Below are 15396 nucleotides of genomic sequence, written 5' to 3'. Positions count from 1 at the left end.
ATGCCCCTAGCTGTCATAATTTGCTGCCCTTGGACTAGAGCAGGAGGAAAGGTATAGGTAGAACAACTGTGGTAGGTCAACCCCTACCATCCCAATGTGCTACCCCTGGACCAGGAGATGGGGAAAGGTAGAGGTACCGCCACACTGTGACAAGCAGATCCCTATCTATCACAACTTGCTGTCCCTGGACTAGGGGATGGGGAAAGGTGACAGGCAGCCAATTGTGATGGGAATGCTACCTCTGGACTATGGGATGGGGAAAGGCAAAGGCAGCCAATTGTTAAATATCAGTAACCACGACCAGTAGCAAATTGTGCAAACAGCAGTTTGTAATGTCACTCTGGCCAGGAGCGGGGCAGCGGGCAGCCCTCCTGGCCGAGGGGACTTGAGAGGGTTTTACTTAGAGTCCAGTGATGGGTTCATTCAGTCCTACAAATAACCAGAGGAACCTGGTGGCCCAGCACTGACAGCTACATGAGCTGGGCTAGGGGAGCAGAGATTGTATAGTCCAGGGTCAGGGCTGGTAGCCAGCGCGCCTGGCGTGGAGACGAGAGACCAGCGCTGACAGACTGCTCCCTGCTCCAATCTCCTACCACAGCACAATCACACTCGCTGTCAGTGTTGTCAGGATCTAAGTCTGTCATTGAGGTTTGTATAAGAATTTCGGCCTGGGTGTTTGCCTGAGATGGTAAATTGTGCCCGCTTTGGGGGCTGCGTGCCGGCCTGAAAGCTAAAGCTTTTGAGATACACGTTCGCAGAGAACAAAGACCTCGTGTGTTTCTTTTCCCTACCCGCAACCAAACGGGTTTTCTTTATTTCTGTGGAAAAGACAAGGGATGTCGTTAGAATGTTTCAAGGCGCAATGGGGGTGTGGTGTACAAATGCACAAATGAGGAAAAGCTCTGACTCCTTTTCAAGACAGATACCAGAGCAAGGGCAAGAAACTGGATGGGGAAGCGAGGAAGGTAAAGGGGTTGTTAAAAAGAAACATAAACATAGGGCCATAAAGTGATCTAACCTCGCTCACTGCCCTCCCATGAGGTACAAAAGTGGCTGTACTAAAGCCCCCTTATCTAGCCCCCTCCCAAACAGAAAATGACCATATATTGGAAGGGCTGGTACCGAGGGTGGGGGCACCCTGCAGGTATAATTAAGGCTATCAAGAAGAAGAAGGAGAGGAAAGGCGGCTCCGTTGGCATACAGAGCCATAGCCAGGGGCAGGGCAGGTCTATGGCCCTATAGAACTCTGGTTGGGGGGGAAGGGAACTCTACCAGCATATAAAAAAATAAGCCCAACTGGTGTGCCGGCTTGGAGGTACAGTTATGGTTTTGAGCCTGGTCGGTCGTGGATTGCCTGCAGCTTGGACTCTGGACTGTTGTTTTCCAATAACTGTGTCCGGGAACTGAGGCAGGGAACCCTAACAAGTGTCATCGAGAAACTTATCCCCTGTTGCTCCAGGCTCTAGCCAGCTTGTCTAGTACCAGGACCCCTCACTCCCGTGTCCCAGGTGATACTGGGGACTGTCTGGAACAATCCCACGTTTCCACAGAAACCCCCTTTTCCTCACTCCTGGGGACCTAGACATCTCCTCTCTGTCCTCCCATTGACATGGTGACGTCTATCCGTGATGCCCTCTGGGGGGCTCCACGGCCCCTGGGCAGAGGTCCCCAGAGGGAGGGTCTGGGGCAGGGTAGCTACAGGGCAATTTTTTTTGTGTGATTTTTTTAAATTAATTGTCATAAAGAAAGAAGCAATGAGGATGGAAAATGGTCACTGATGGACAGCTTGACTGCCTCCCAACCCCTACGCCTTGCCCAGGAGAGCCAAGAACGTATCCACTTACCCAGCTCGACAATTCGTCAAAGCTGCAAGACCAGGCAACGCAAAATCAGACAATATTACACAGATCTAATGTTGTAGGGTGTGTCTGTGTGTTGCGGAGGGGAAGGGAACACAACAATAAATACAAATGATCTGAGGAGGTCACTAACTCAGGCGGAGGTTAGGGGCCATAACAGCAGTGGGTGGGCGAGGGTCTGTGGCTGTAATGTGCAGGTCAGACTAGATGATCCTGATGGTCCCTTCTGGCCTTGGAGTCTATGAGTGGAGAGGCCAGGCCCAGGGAGGCAAAGCACAGGCGGGGATATCGCTAGGGCCCAGGAGGAGCGGGGTGGGAGCGAGCCCAGCATGAGGTCGCTCAGTGAGGCAGCAGGAGGAGGAAGACGAGCAGACAAGGGTATGACTCGCCTCTGGCCGGTGCTGCGGTGACTCTGGGTCCGGCCCCCTGCGAGATCCCCGGTGCGGGCATTGCAGGAGGGGGTGATAATAGGGGGAGGTTTCCCTGCACCCCCTCATTAGGGGCTGTCTGGCTGCTTCCCCAGGCTGTAAATACATTGTCTGCCCAAGTCCCTGGTAGTAAAACTGCCAGGGGCAAAGTGTGTCCCGGGGGTGGTGTCACCACCCAGAAACGTGTCCCCTCCCCGCTGCTCCGGGCAGCCTGTGGCCGAGCAGGACCCATCACCCCCGTGTCCTCGAGCACATTGTGGACTGTCTGCAGCAATGCCCGGACTCCTGCACAGAAACGCCCCTTCTCCCCCTCCCCGCAGCTGGGGTCTCCTTCCTGCTGCCCCTTGGCCCGGCGGCTTCGATGCACGATGCGCCCTTTGATGCTGAGGGAGGCGGCCAAGGTCTCGGGGACGGGTGGGCCCAGGAGGCAGGTCTGGGGCAGGGCGGCTGCCGGGAATCCCTCGGGCGCTAGGACCCAGGAGCAGCTGGGATGCGGCGGTGGCAGTGATCGCGGGGGAGCTCGAACCGCCGCAGCCGGAAGTGACGGAATCACGCACTGGCGGCAGCAGAGCGAGACTCTGGGTCCGGCTCCCGGCGAGATCCGAGCCCGGCGGCGGCTGCTGGGTCCCCGGAGCCGGGCTGCAGCCGGGCGGTGACTGGGGCGGTGACATCCCCGCTGCGCCCCACCCAGGAGCCTCTCCCGGGGCAGAGACCCCAGCCTGGCCAGGCCCTTCCCGGCCCCGCTCCCGGCCCCGCTCGCAGGGAAGGTAAGAGAGACCTTCCCCCCCCCGCCCCAGGGAGCGGCGCCTCCCGCTCCCAGCCCGGCTGCAGGGGCGGGTTTGGCCCCGGGCTGCTCCCGGCGGCGCTGGCTGCGATTCCCCCCCTGCCCCGCCCGGGGAAGCTGCCGCCGGCTGCCTTTGTTTGCGGGGCGGGGGCGGCCGGGCTGCGGCTGGGCCCGCGGCCCCTGCGGGCACCGAGGGGTGTGGGGTGGGATCGGCTCGTGCCCGGTGCAGGACGCGCTCTCAGACTCTCCTGCACGGGGCAGGGAGCTGTTTGCTGGTCCTAGGGATAAGGGGGGGGGGAGCAGAGAATCAAATGGGGGAGGGGGGGACAAGATCCGTGCAGGGCCCGGGGAAGGTGCCGGCTGGGCGCAGAGCTGGAGGCTGGGGCCGGAGAAGGTAAAATCCGGGGCAGGGCTGCAGCCGGGTTAAGGCGCTGCCAGACGCAGCCTCGGTGCGGGACACCCCCGGGTGTGGCGGGCTCATCCTGACAGCCCAGGGGGGAGCGGGCTGCAGCGGTTGCAGACAAGGCTGTCGGGGGGAAAAAGGCTCCCGCCCTTGCGGGATGCTCCATCTGCGCTCCCAGGGCTGGGTTCTGCCCCGGGCACCCCGAGGCCTAGACGGATTGAGCGGCTCGAGGAGACTTGATCCTGTGCAATATTTAACCTGCCCCGCCCAGCCCCCAACGTTTTAGGGTTGAAAATGCTGCCTGAGCAGTGGATGTCTCTGGATGGTGCCTCCTAGCGGCAGGAGACACCTGGTCCGGCCAGTGACCCTGGACTGGGGACTGCTGGGCTGGGCTCCAGTGAGCTGGGATGTAGGAGATCCAGGTTCGATTCTCCCTCGAGCAGTGGAGGAAATGGGGGTTGAACAGGGAATCTCACGCAGCCCAGGTGAGCGCTAAAAGGATTGTTCTTCAAGTAACAAATGTCCCAGGATCTTTTTCAGGGGATTAGGCAACAAGCCACGTTTATTGTGAATACAGAAATTTGGTAAGGAGTATCAATAAAAAGGGATCAACACTGTAACCACATCAATAGCTTTACTTCCTGAAATAGGATCAATAATGTAAATGCTAGAAAAACAGTATCAACATTGTATCAATACGACAATTACAGGAATTCTTGTTAATAAAATATACTTTGTTGACACATGTTTCAATTGGTACTTTCATTCACATGGACAGGCATACACAGACAGACAGACAGACAGACATAGGGGTCTCACAGGTCTTATAGTTACCAGCCTCTTGGTGCTGGTGATAGTCACTGGCCAGGTGACTGTAGCACGGGGGTGAGGAGTAAGGTTCTGCTGATGCACATTGGTACTGCTGGCTGGTTGGTGATGTAGACCCGAACCTCCAGCCTTCATCTTTCTGTCCCATTTCATAAGGAAAAGACCCCATGTAGTCTATGGGTTTTGCACTGTCATGCTGCAGCTGCATTTGGTGTGATCCTTAATCATCCACATTGTTGCAAGCCTGATCAGATTTTGTTCTTTGAAATGCGCTGACTCCAAAGTTATCAGGGTGGGCTCCTCTTCTGCCAGTTGACTGGTAAATGTTATTATCTTTGCTCCTTTCTTCCTCCATCAAACCTTTGAGGTGAGGCTGGTGTTTTCTTCATCATGTTTCGACATCCCTTACTCAGACCAATTGTTCAAGAACTCTCCCTGTCTACACCCCCTCAATTGCTCAGCCATTCACACTCCAATCACTCAGTGCCAACTCCTAGCTGAAAAATTCACATATCTTTTCTTTTAAAGCAAACATTCTTTCATTTTTGCCAGTGTCTTTCACAATTAGGTCGGTATATTACATTTCACAGTGTGGCTTCTTATACTTAAAATAGGGTTTTTACAAAGAGATTGAACGTTGGTAAAATTAACAGGTAAAATGGTCAGTGGATGCTTTTACAATCTTAAACCAAACAGAATTATACAGAGTACAGACAGACTTGAATTATTCTGTAGTAAATGGATATTTGAAAAAGGCTGAAGTGAACATTTCAAAGGGTAGAACAACAAGAGGCAGTTGAGGTTTTAACTTTTGATTACAGTTACAATGTGTCAGGCTGAGGTGACTCGTGGTAAGAAGAAGGGGCGGTGTTTGTGGCTCTGTTCTTTCATATATTTCATGAAAACAGGATTGGGCCAACACTGGCAGTTGGTTCACACACAGAGCAGCACCCAGAGCTGAGGTGATGAGGTGCTCGGTGGGGAGCTGCAAAGACATGATACAAATCCCACAGCAGAAGGGTGGAGGGGAACTTGGTAGCTCAGTCTGCTTTGCGATTGTTTTGGTTTTGTTTGTTGGTTTGGGGGTTCTTTGAAAATCTTTGTTTGTGGGGACCTGGACGACTGGGCGTGGGTTGCCAGAGGCTGTGCATTTTGGGGAGCTGGGTGGCAGCAGGCAGAGATGAGCCCATTTCACACTAGAAGTGGGGAGGTGCTCAGAAACCTGGGAGTGTCATACTGGTCACCCACCTTGTTTTAAGAGCGTTGCCATGGGCGATGGGAAACCAGAGATGTGCCACTGCCGGGTGCAGCTGAGTCCTTGAGATGTTTATAGCTCATTGGAAGGAGGCAGTGATTGGCGGGTCTCTGGAGATTTAATCCATAAATAAAGGCCATAGCTCTTAATGACCGGATCTGGTTCCACTTTGAAATCAGTGGAAAGATTCCCAATCACTTCAAAGGGTTTTGGATCAATCCCTAAGTGACTTGATCAGTTACCCAGAGCGAGATTCATTTCACAGGGAAGATGGTGAGTATTGCATCTGCTGACAGCAGCTGTCCCCTCCCCCGCTGACCTCAGGTTTCTTTAGACCCTGGCTCCCTCTGATGCCTGTTCTTGGCCGGCTACAACTTCTGTTCCCCGGGCAGGGTCCCCACTTCTAGCAAAGTCCTGGCACTGGGCAGGGGGCAGCCAGCACCGGGGCTCCTGCAGCATCCAAGGTACAGGATAAACAGAGAACTCCAGTCTGCAAGGCTCAGGCCACCCATCCATTTCACCTGCAGGAGGGGCTCTGGGGCTAGATTGAGGAGGCGTGGGTGGGAGAGCAGCCTCCTGGAACCAGGAAAAGGAAGTTGACCACAGTGGGAAGGAAGATGCTATCGGGGACGCAGGTAGTTACACAGGCTGCTCTGTAACTGGCCACATCTTCAGGCATTATCAATGGACTTGGCTCCACTGAAGTCAGTGGAACCACCCTCACTGCACCAGCAGAGAAACTGGTTCAATGGTGCTGCCATTGCATCCCATCGGCTGCGGTGTTGCAGCTGTGTAATGTTAACTGGCCCTTGAGTGGACATTTAGCTACCCCCATGCCCTGAGGCTCCCTGTGTTAGCTATTTAAATAAGGAGCAGACAGAAAATAAATCTTCAGCACTGACAGCAAGGGGAAGAGAGTCCAACGTATTCACAGTTCAGACCCCATCGGAGAGAGATTGTCCCTTGGAGCAGCTCCCCTCCCATTAACACCCCTGTGACCACTACAACAATTGCTGATAGGTGGAAGAAATGTGAACAATCTATTTCATACACTTTAGTAGCTTTGAATATAAGTTCCCAGCTGGAAACAAGGAAGATCAGCACCATGTGGCCAGTCAGTGCTGTGTCTCAGTGACACAGTCGTACCGGGATCCTGGCCACACCCAGAGCCAGGGGCAGATTCTCTCCCCAGGGACAGAGGCTGGCGGGAAAGTGAAGATCGGGGCCTGGTTACCAGCATCGAAAAATGTCACCTGCCCCTGGTCACAGTCCAGCCACACCCGGATCCTGCTGGGGACCCGGTGCGGGGGTAGAGGGGTCTCAGGGGAGGTGAGAGCCTGGAACTGATCCTGCCACCGCTGCACAGCCCAGATCCCCCCCTCAGGGCTAAGGCTGATCCGTCCCTTCCTTCTCACAGACTCTCTGGCCACCCCCACAGCCCAGTGTTGCCCATCCCCCACATCCACCTCCCAGCAGTGTCTCCCCGAGGTGAATCCCTCACAGCCCAGCACCCAGGGCATAATGTCAAATCTCTCAGGGTTGTTGGGCAGATCCTGCCGTGTGTCTGCCCAGCTCACACTTTTCCCATCCTCAGACAGGATGAGCAGGGGATGAGCCGTGTCTGGATCCAGAGTCACATTCGCTGGGGAGAGAGAATCAGAGCGTTAGGGGCAGAGCTTAGCCCTGGGGGAGGCTGGGATCATTTCTCACACTCCCCAGCTGCCCTGCTCTGGCTGGGACATGCCTGGATCCCAGGGAGCTGCCTCTGCCCTGGGCACCTGAGGCTAAGCAGAGCTGAGCTGTCATTAAAGTTTCTCAGCCTGTTTCTCATTTGCTTTCAGAGGCTTCAGCTCCCTCCTCCCCCTGCTGGGGCTGCTCCATTCCCAGCGGCAGAGACACAGCAAGGAAGGGGACAGAAGCCAATGAAGAGCAGCGAGCAGGGGTAGCATTGGGTGGGGTAGTCCCAGCCCCAGCCTAGAGAGAAGGGGGAGGGAGGCCAGCATCAGAGGAAGAGCATCTCCTCAATCCAGGAAGCAGTGAGCAGCTCCAGTGGGAGAGCCCAGCCCTGCCCAGAGGAAAGGGAGGATGTTGGAGAAGAGCGATGGGGAGACCCCCCTGCACCGGGGTAAAGGAGAGGGATGTGTCAGCCCTCAGGGCCGAGAGCTCTGTTGTGGGGCTGCTCAGTGCGAGTATTTCTATTCATCAGCGTGGGCACGAAGGCAGCACTGAGCTTGGTGTTAAGATTGTTTGTGTGACTTCAGCTAGGATCCCCGTAGCATTTCATGTGTTTATTTTTTGGGCTCTGTGTGTCTTGGCTGGTGTCGGTTGGTTTTTAATTTTATCAACATCATAAAAATGTTTTCATCGGAACTTTCTGATAATTTAAAATTAATCTTCACCTGCAATCGCTCCTTGTCTGAGTGATCCTAGGGATTCCCCTCTTTTTGTCTCCAGCGCAGACGGCAGAGTGTCTGGAGGGGGAAAGGATAAAAGAGATGAAATTTCAGGGTTTCATATTTATAACAGCATTCCCACTTATATATATATATATATATGAGTTAACTGTGTTTTAATTATGACAGAGAAACAGACAGAGAGGCCCAGAGACACACTAGGTATTTAACCACACAACAAAAACACTAACCCAGGAACCTATCCCTGCAACAAACCCCGTTGCCAGCTCTGCTCACACATCGACTCTAGTGACAGCATCACACGTCCTAACCACATCAGCCACACCATAAGGAGCTAATTCACCTGCACATCTACTAATGTGATATATGCCATCATGTGTCAGCAATGCCCCTCTGCCATGTACATTGGCCAAACCGGACTGTCACTGCGCTATAGAATAAATGGACACAAATCAGACATAAAAAATGGTCACATCCATAGACCAGTCGGAGAGCACTTCAATCTCCCAGAACACTCTGTAGCTGACTTGAAAGTTGCCATACTTCTACAACAAACCTTCAAAAACAGACTTCAGCAAGAAACTGCAGAGCTGGAACTCATCTGCAAACTTGACACAACCAGACTGGGTCTGAACAGGGACGTGGCATGGTTCTCTCATTACAAGAAGTAATTGTCACTGTTCACACATTCTCACCTTCCAATCAACGGTTGTGAATAGGCCTCAGCTACTCTAACTGAATGGACTTTGCTAACACCTACCCTCCCCATTGCTGCTTCTTCCCCGTGGATGTATATATATACCCCCTATCTGATTTCTATGTCTTGCATCTGATGAAGTAGGTTGCAGCCCACAAAAGCTTATGCCTGCAGAAATTAAATTTGTTAGTCTTTGAAGTGCTACAGGAGTCGTTGTTTTTGCTGTATACAGACTAACACGGCTACCCCTCTGAATGTGTTTCCTTTCTCATTCAGGCATCTCCCATCAATGGAATCAGCATCCATGAAGCCGCACAACCATCCCAGGCCATAGAATCTATAAGTGATGTACTTTTTCCTCCCTCCTTACAGACTCCATTTGGTTTGTCTCATCACTTACTCCATTTTGTCATAACCTAGAGTCCTAGACCCAGATCATGCAAAGACTTTGGCATAAAAGTAACTTTACCCACTTTGGTCCCTTTGCCATTAACAGAATGTTACGAGTTTGGAAAATCAGAGCTTGACTTGTAAGCTGTTGGGTCTGTTTATTTAGCATCTTTACAGAGAGCAGCACGACGGGGCCCTCGTCCTCCAGAGGCAGAAATGTGAATACTAATAAAATCATTTTATCACTGTAGAAATTGAGGCGTAATCTAGATATGAATCAACTGGCCAGAGCCATTCTCCTGCCACAGTGTCAGGCCTCATCAGGAGCATTTCCACCGATCTAAGAGGGGCAGTGCAGGAACTGAGATGCTGGTCTCTCAGGTCCCCTGGCAGGTGCCTGCTGGGGGACCAGCTACCCCAGAAGCTCCTGGTGGGCTACCCCACTCCCCAGCTAGAGCCAGGGGAAGTCGCCAGGGACACCTCCCCTCCCTCCCTGCAGCTGGGGGAAGCCACCCAGGACTCCTCGCCCCAGGGCAGTGGAGTCCAGCTACCCCGGTTTCTCACTCCCACCCCCCTAGCCCGCTCCCCCTCGACAACACTCTGTACTGTAGACCACCCCTCAGAGGCTTATCCCAATTTTCCATCCTAGATCCCTTCTCAGTACCTTTGAACTTCCTCAGAGTCTCTATTAGAGCAACCGTTTTCTGGGAGAAATCACTGAGTCCCTTTTCCAGTTCTGGAGAAATCTCCTCTGGCTGCTGGAACTTCCCCTTCTCACACCTGGACACAAACAATTTCACATGGTTATATTTCACTTAGTGACTCTTTTTACTTCTCCCAGCCCCCGAGAAGGAGCAATACAGGCCATGGCTGTGCAACCTTCTCCCCCAAAGGACCCATTCATATTCTTCAACCCTGGCCTGTAGAGATCAGCTCTGGGGATAAAAGGGGAATTGAGTCTCTCTCTGTCCAATTTCCTCCTTGGCCTCTATGCTGTGATGGACAGAGCCCTGCACAGGGACATCTAGCAGATATCCATGGGTTTGCAGGGCTCTACTGATGGACAGAAGGTTCCCATGTTAATTGTTGTAGAAATCTGTCCACTAGGAACTAAACTAATGCACCAACTTCCCTGTCTGCAGCTTATTCCACCCAGGTCTCCAAACAGTCCTCAGGGGGGAAAGACTCGATCACTGCTGCCCTGGGCTGAATGGTAACCAGCGCCCCAGCAGAGAAAGGCCCATATTCCATCTCCACAATCATGAGGCAGCCTGTCGCCCTGGGATTTGACATCTCTAGAAAATACTTTAGATCAGTCTTTACACTGAATGGATAATTCCAGAGTGTTCTATAAAAGAGTGAGAACCTCAGGATGAAGTTGAAGTTTATCAGGGAGAATTTTATCCACAATGTGACTTTCCCCACCCATTTTGGTGCAGAGCCCTGGAGAGATGTGATGCTAACATCATCTCCAAGCTCTTTCTCAGCATTGCGAAGTATTAGGGGGAGTGAGAGAGAGCCACGTACCTGCTCAAGGTGCTTCTGATATCCTAGAGGAGAGAGAAAAGGAACATTAGTCCCAGCTGACATACACTTCAATTCAAAAGAAGGGATTTAGCAAATATGGGGAAAAGAGGCCATGTCCCGGTCCCAGGGCCATGGATTCCCTGAGCTAATGGGACTTTTCCATCTCTAATATCAATGTGTCTGTGAGTTTGCAAAGAACAATAATAAATCTCATGTCAGAAATCACACACTGAGTTGCACTGAGATCTCTGTGACCATGACCATGGATGGGACTCCCGTGCCCATGTTTTAGGATCTCTCCTGTCCCTGTGCTGGATATGAAGTGTTTCTAACTCAGTCTCACCTGCAGGAATTCACTTGCTGGCTTCTGATACTTCCCCTCTATGTCACTGATCAGCTCAGTGAGATGGGACATCTCCGCAGAGAGTTTGTTGATATTTTCAGTTTGTATCTTCAGAATCTCGTTGTCCAGCTTTAGAAGCTGGGCCAGCAGGAGTTTCTCTTGTTCCTTCAGGAACTGCTGCAGTTGCTGAAATTCAGACACGATTTTTTGCCTCTCGGTTTGTGTCTTTCTCTGTAAAAGAAAATATTAAAAAAAATAGGGAAAGGGCTGGTTAGGGACATGGATGGAGTCTGGGGTCCTTTCATGGAGTGTTGAGTGTGGAGGAGGAGAATGTCTTTGCAAATTCATCATCTGCCACTGATCAATACTCTGTGGTTACTAGAGAGAGGATTTTCTCACACCCTTTCCCTTGGCCCCTTGGCCTTAGAATTTCACACCGTTGTCCTCAGAATCTCAGAAGGGAATATTTCCATATCTGACGTGGTTTGAATGGTGTATTCTCCATGGCCTTGAAGATGAAGATCAAAAGCAATAGGAGGCAGAACTAAACACTAAAGCTGGGTGACATTTTCTGCGCTAAAATTTTTTCCAGGGAAAGTGCAGATTTGTCAACTCTGAAACGTTTCATGACTTCCTGCCAACGTCACCCAGTTGTTCTGTTCCAAAAATAAATAGATGAAAATTCAAAACTGTTAGAAATAATCAAACAGGTTGTCCCGGGGGTGGATTGGGGACACGGTACCCTTTATTGCCTGCTCGTTCCACCTCAACGCTGTGAGTGAGCAAAGAGGGGGTTACTTTACAATCCTTTTATCCATAACAGTATGTAAATGTATACATTCCCAGCCACTCCCCATAGACCCTTATTTGGTTACATTGACACCTATAAAATGAATATTAACAACTACATAATGAATATAATTATACCCACCCCTGTTTGTTGTTTACAGGATTACCATACAGAGGGCAGGCCCATCACCTTAAAACCTATAAATTTTAGACTAACATAAAGTAAACTAAGTAAAGGCATGCCAGGGGGAGAAGGAAGATAATGCTTCTTTCCCACCAAGGCCTTACTTAGAAGTGATGATAATGATTTTAGTAGCCTTATTTCCAGCACAGATGGCCAGAAAGGGAGGAAAAGAAGGAAAAGATAACAGACTCAAACTAAAATTCATACCAATTAAAAGAAACAAGATTTGCCCTTGCCATGACCCCGTTCCCTGTAATTTAGGCCTGACCACTTGTCTGGCTTTTAATTCTTTACTCTCCTACAAAAACATTTCCTTTTTTAATTTTTTTTCCAGGATTTTAAATTTTAAATGACTTTTTGTTAGAAAATGTCCTTGTTTTTTAATATAATTGTATATTTTTTTAAAAGAAAAGGTCCAAACTGAAACAAAACATTTAGATTTTGTCAAAATTAAACATTTCACTTGAAGAAGAGAATCCACCTCCATCAAAAAGAGTAACGCTGCGTCGATGGGAGGGCATTTCCCATCAGCGCAGCGAAATGAAGACACCGTATTAAGTGGAAGTTAGGAAGTCGAGGAGAGATACGCAAGCTACTCTATGTAGCCTGCGTATCTCCCATTCACTGCTACCGAATTTTGCGGCAAGTGTAGACATAGTCTTAGACTGAAAACTAACTGCGCATATTCAACAATATATACAGACACTAGATTGCCAAAGGGGTCTGCACCTCCATTCGAAATTTCCAAAGGGATCCGCAAATGAAAATAATTGAAAACCTTCATGGTGTAAGTCTAACTAGTAATTCCTGCTAAAACAACCAATTTTGATTTACTTTTGATTATTCCCCACTTCATTGATTTCTGCTGCACCCCCAACTGATTGAGATAAAAGATATTTGGGCCTCTAGATTGTCCATGCCTCTCCGTATTGCTCTGATCGAGAACGACCCACCCGACCCTCCATCTGGCTCGTTACAAATGCAGGTTAACAATGATGATCACCTACCAGATTTTCCTGGCTTCTCTTCTCGCTGCTCACTTGAAATTTCACGAGTTTTTCTCTCTCTTCCCTCAGTTTCTTCAAATGGGCCTGAATCTTTTCCTGAAGAAACAGAAAATGACTTGAGTGGTGTTAGATTTATTTTTAGGAATGAAAGTCACGGATGGGGGGGGGGAGAGGCGGCGGGATCTTTTCCAACACAAACAAACACTACCGATGACTAGAAAATCCAGTGGGTTCATGATATCAGATATACAAAGGAAGTGGAGTCATATTAATGGACACTGGGAGTGTTTTATTTTCAGGCTTCTTGAAATTCTTTTACCTGGTTTCTCCACTGATCTACACCAACATGACACTGAGGTCAGATCCTGGGATTTTTCTTTCGCCATGTGAAATATCCTGTTTTTGAGAAGGTTTAACCAACAAAGAGAGACAAATCCCAGGTGCCACCAGGGCTCAGAATATGGGCTGGGATTTTCCAAGGAGCCCAACTCGTGCTGAAATTCAGCCCTGAACTTCTGGGGATTGCACCAGTTGGACAGAGCTGGGCTGAGCAATAGGACAAGCCCCGTTAGACATGTTGTTTTTTGGCAGGAATGTTTGGCATTCGCCCTCGTACTGTCCTGGACCCTTCCAGTGGCAATGCTGCCTGGGTAGCTATTCCCCAGCTCCCATCAAAGCTCCCGGAAGCAGGAGGTCCTAGAGATTTCAAAATGCCACGCTATGGAGAGCAGCCTAAGGAGAATGGAACCACTTTGGCTTGTTCTTCAGACTGACACAGCTCAGCACCGCCCAGGGTTAGTTTTCCTGCAACCCAGTCTAATCCCAGTGGTATTGGGCATGGACCTGCGCTGTCTGGAGCTCTTTTGTGCATGTAGTCAAGGTGCTGAGGGTCCACACAGCGTTTAGCCCAGTGATCTCCTCTAGTGCAGGCCGGCATCTGAGTTTAACCCCTCATGGAGCAACACAGGAGTTCAGAATCCCTGTGGGAAGCACCATCTCCTGCTGGGCCTGGGCAGTTTCTCAAAGCACCATTCCCTCCAAACGGCCTTGCTCAATTATTTTTCAGTGCTTGTGGGGAGGCAGCATGGTCTAGTGGTCAGAACACTGATAGGAGGCTTATTAGCCCTGGGTTTTATTCCCAGCCCTGCCAGTGACCTGCTGAGTGATACTGGGTAAGTCAAGTTCCCTTTCTGTGCCTCAGTTTCCCCTCTCATCCTTGGTCTATCTTGTCTATTTAGACTGTAGCCTGCTCACAAAAGGGATTATCCCAAGCAGAGGAGGAGTTCAGACATGGTGTTTATATTGTTGGGAGGTGGTGGAAGTGGGCAGGGGCAGAGAAAGGGTCCTTCACTGCCCTGGACACAGTGTATGGGAGAGGAGGGTTTCTTCCCCCCTCACTCCAGCATGTAAGCGTTAGGACATTTATGGAGGGCCACACTTTACCTGCATGAGCCTTTGGAGGAGTTGCTGAGAAACCTACATAGGCCTGAAATCCCGAGAGGAGGCTCAGCACGTGGCTGCCTGGGGCTAATGAAAAGCCGAATGCTGGGGAAGGTGAGTTTCCCAAGGCTCTGGGTATATAAATAATGCTCGGTCATACCTTGAATTCTTCAACCACTTCCTCTGCAGGAACGGCTGTGTGATCTCTGTGCTCCTTGGCTCTGTCACACACCAGGCAGATGGGGATTTCGTCCTCTTTGCAGAACAGTTTTAGAGGCTCCCTGTGTTTCTCACACAGTCTTTCTGTTTCTGGTTCCCTCCCTGACTGCAAGCTGAGCTCTCTGGCTGCTTCCACCATACTTTTGAGCTTCCTGTTCGGTTTGAGGTTCCTCTGGTGACAGGTCTCTCCGCATTGAGGGCAGGAGATGTCTGCATCTAATCCACCCCAGTTCTGGGTGATGCAGGCTCTGCAGAAATCGTGATCACAGTCTAGAGACACCGGATCATTAAAATACTCCAGACAGATGGGACAGGTCGCTTCATCCTGGAGAGTTGTTGCTGGATTCGCAACAGCCATGGCCGCTTGTGCAGAAAAGAGAGGAGAGGAGAGAGAGGAAATGGAGTTTTTAGTTTCACTCTCTTCTCTTCTCAGAATTTTTGCCTGGGCTGAAACTTTGCACAGTCATTGGGTGTGTCCTTTCTGGGTGGGGTCTGATGTTTTTTGTTTTTTGTGGATTGTGAAAACTTTTGAATGAAGTGTGATGACTGCAAATTGACACTAACTCTTCCCAAATGCTGCAGATACCTGCAACCTGTCCTGTTGTTTAGTCACTCGTAAAAATTAGAGTTGATCAAAAAAATTTCTAATGGAACAATTTTTCTGTCCGAAAATGCCATTTTGTTGAAATCAAAACTTTCCATGAGAATGTGTTCACTGTGATGATTTTTTTTTTAAAGGTTAAAATGTTCCCCTTTGGCTTTTTGTTTGAAATATCTTTGATCAATTATAATATAAAATGAAAAATTCAAAATCAGAATATAACTATAA

At 50.1% G+C, this 15396-nt stretch overlaps 1 protein-coding gene across 1 annotated transcript; it reads right to left on the bottom strand.

Annotated features, from left to right (window-relative positions):
* Positions 1–6672: 6672 nt before the first annotated feature.
* Positions 6673–14928, bottom strand: LOC137159308 (zinc finger protein RFP-like). The gene is made up of 7 exons (XM_067557461.1): positions 14509–14928; positions 12909–13004; positions 10929–11159; positions 10586–10608; positions 9723–9838; positions 7957–8028; positions 6673–7199 (listed from the first exon to the last, which is right to left on the bottom strand). Exons 1-7 carry the CDS (start codon positions 14923–14925, stop codon positions 6673–6675), a joined length of 1482 nt encoding a protein of 493 aa, XP_067413562.1. The 5' UTR covers positions 14926–14928.
* Positions 14929–15396: the final 468 nt, after the last annotated feature.

Source organism: Emydura macquarii, unplaced genomic scaffold, assembly GCF_026122565.2.
Source record: "Emydura macquarii macquarii isolate MOO-44397 ecotype Brisbane River unplaced genomic scaffold, CSIRO-AGI_Emac_v2 contig_1850, whole genome shotgun sequence".
NCBI classification, from domain to species: domain Eukaryota; kingdom Metazoa; phylum Chordata; order Testudines; family Chelidae; genus Emydura; species Emydura macquarii.
Note: the sequence above shows the minus strand (reverse complement) of the source record. Positions and strands in the feature narration are given on the sequence as shown.

What these genes read in the sequence shown, in the direction of transcription:
- LOC137159308 (XM_067557461.1), bottom strand. Translation starts at nt 14,925, where the DNA reads ATGGCTGTTGCGAATCCAGCAACAACTCTCCAGGATGAAGCGACCTGT. An exon ending in AGAGAAGCCAGGAAAATCTG is followed by an intron (nt 11,160 to 12,908) that starts GTAGGTGATCAT and finishes TTTCTTTTACAG; the next exon opens with AGAAAGACACAAACCGAGAG. An exon ending in CAGACAAGGAGCGATTGCAG is followed by an intron (nt 7,200 to 7,956) that starts GTGAAGATTAAT and finishes CTCTCTCCCCAG; the next exon opens with CGAATGTGACTCTGGATCCA.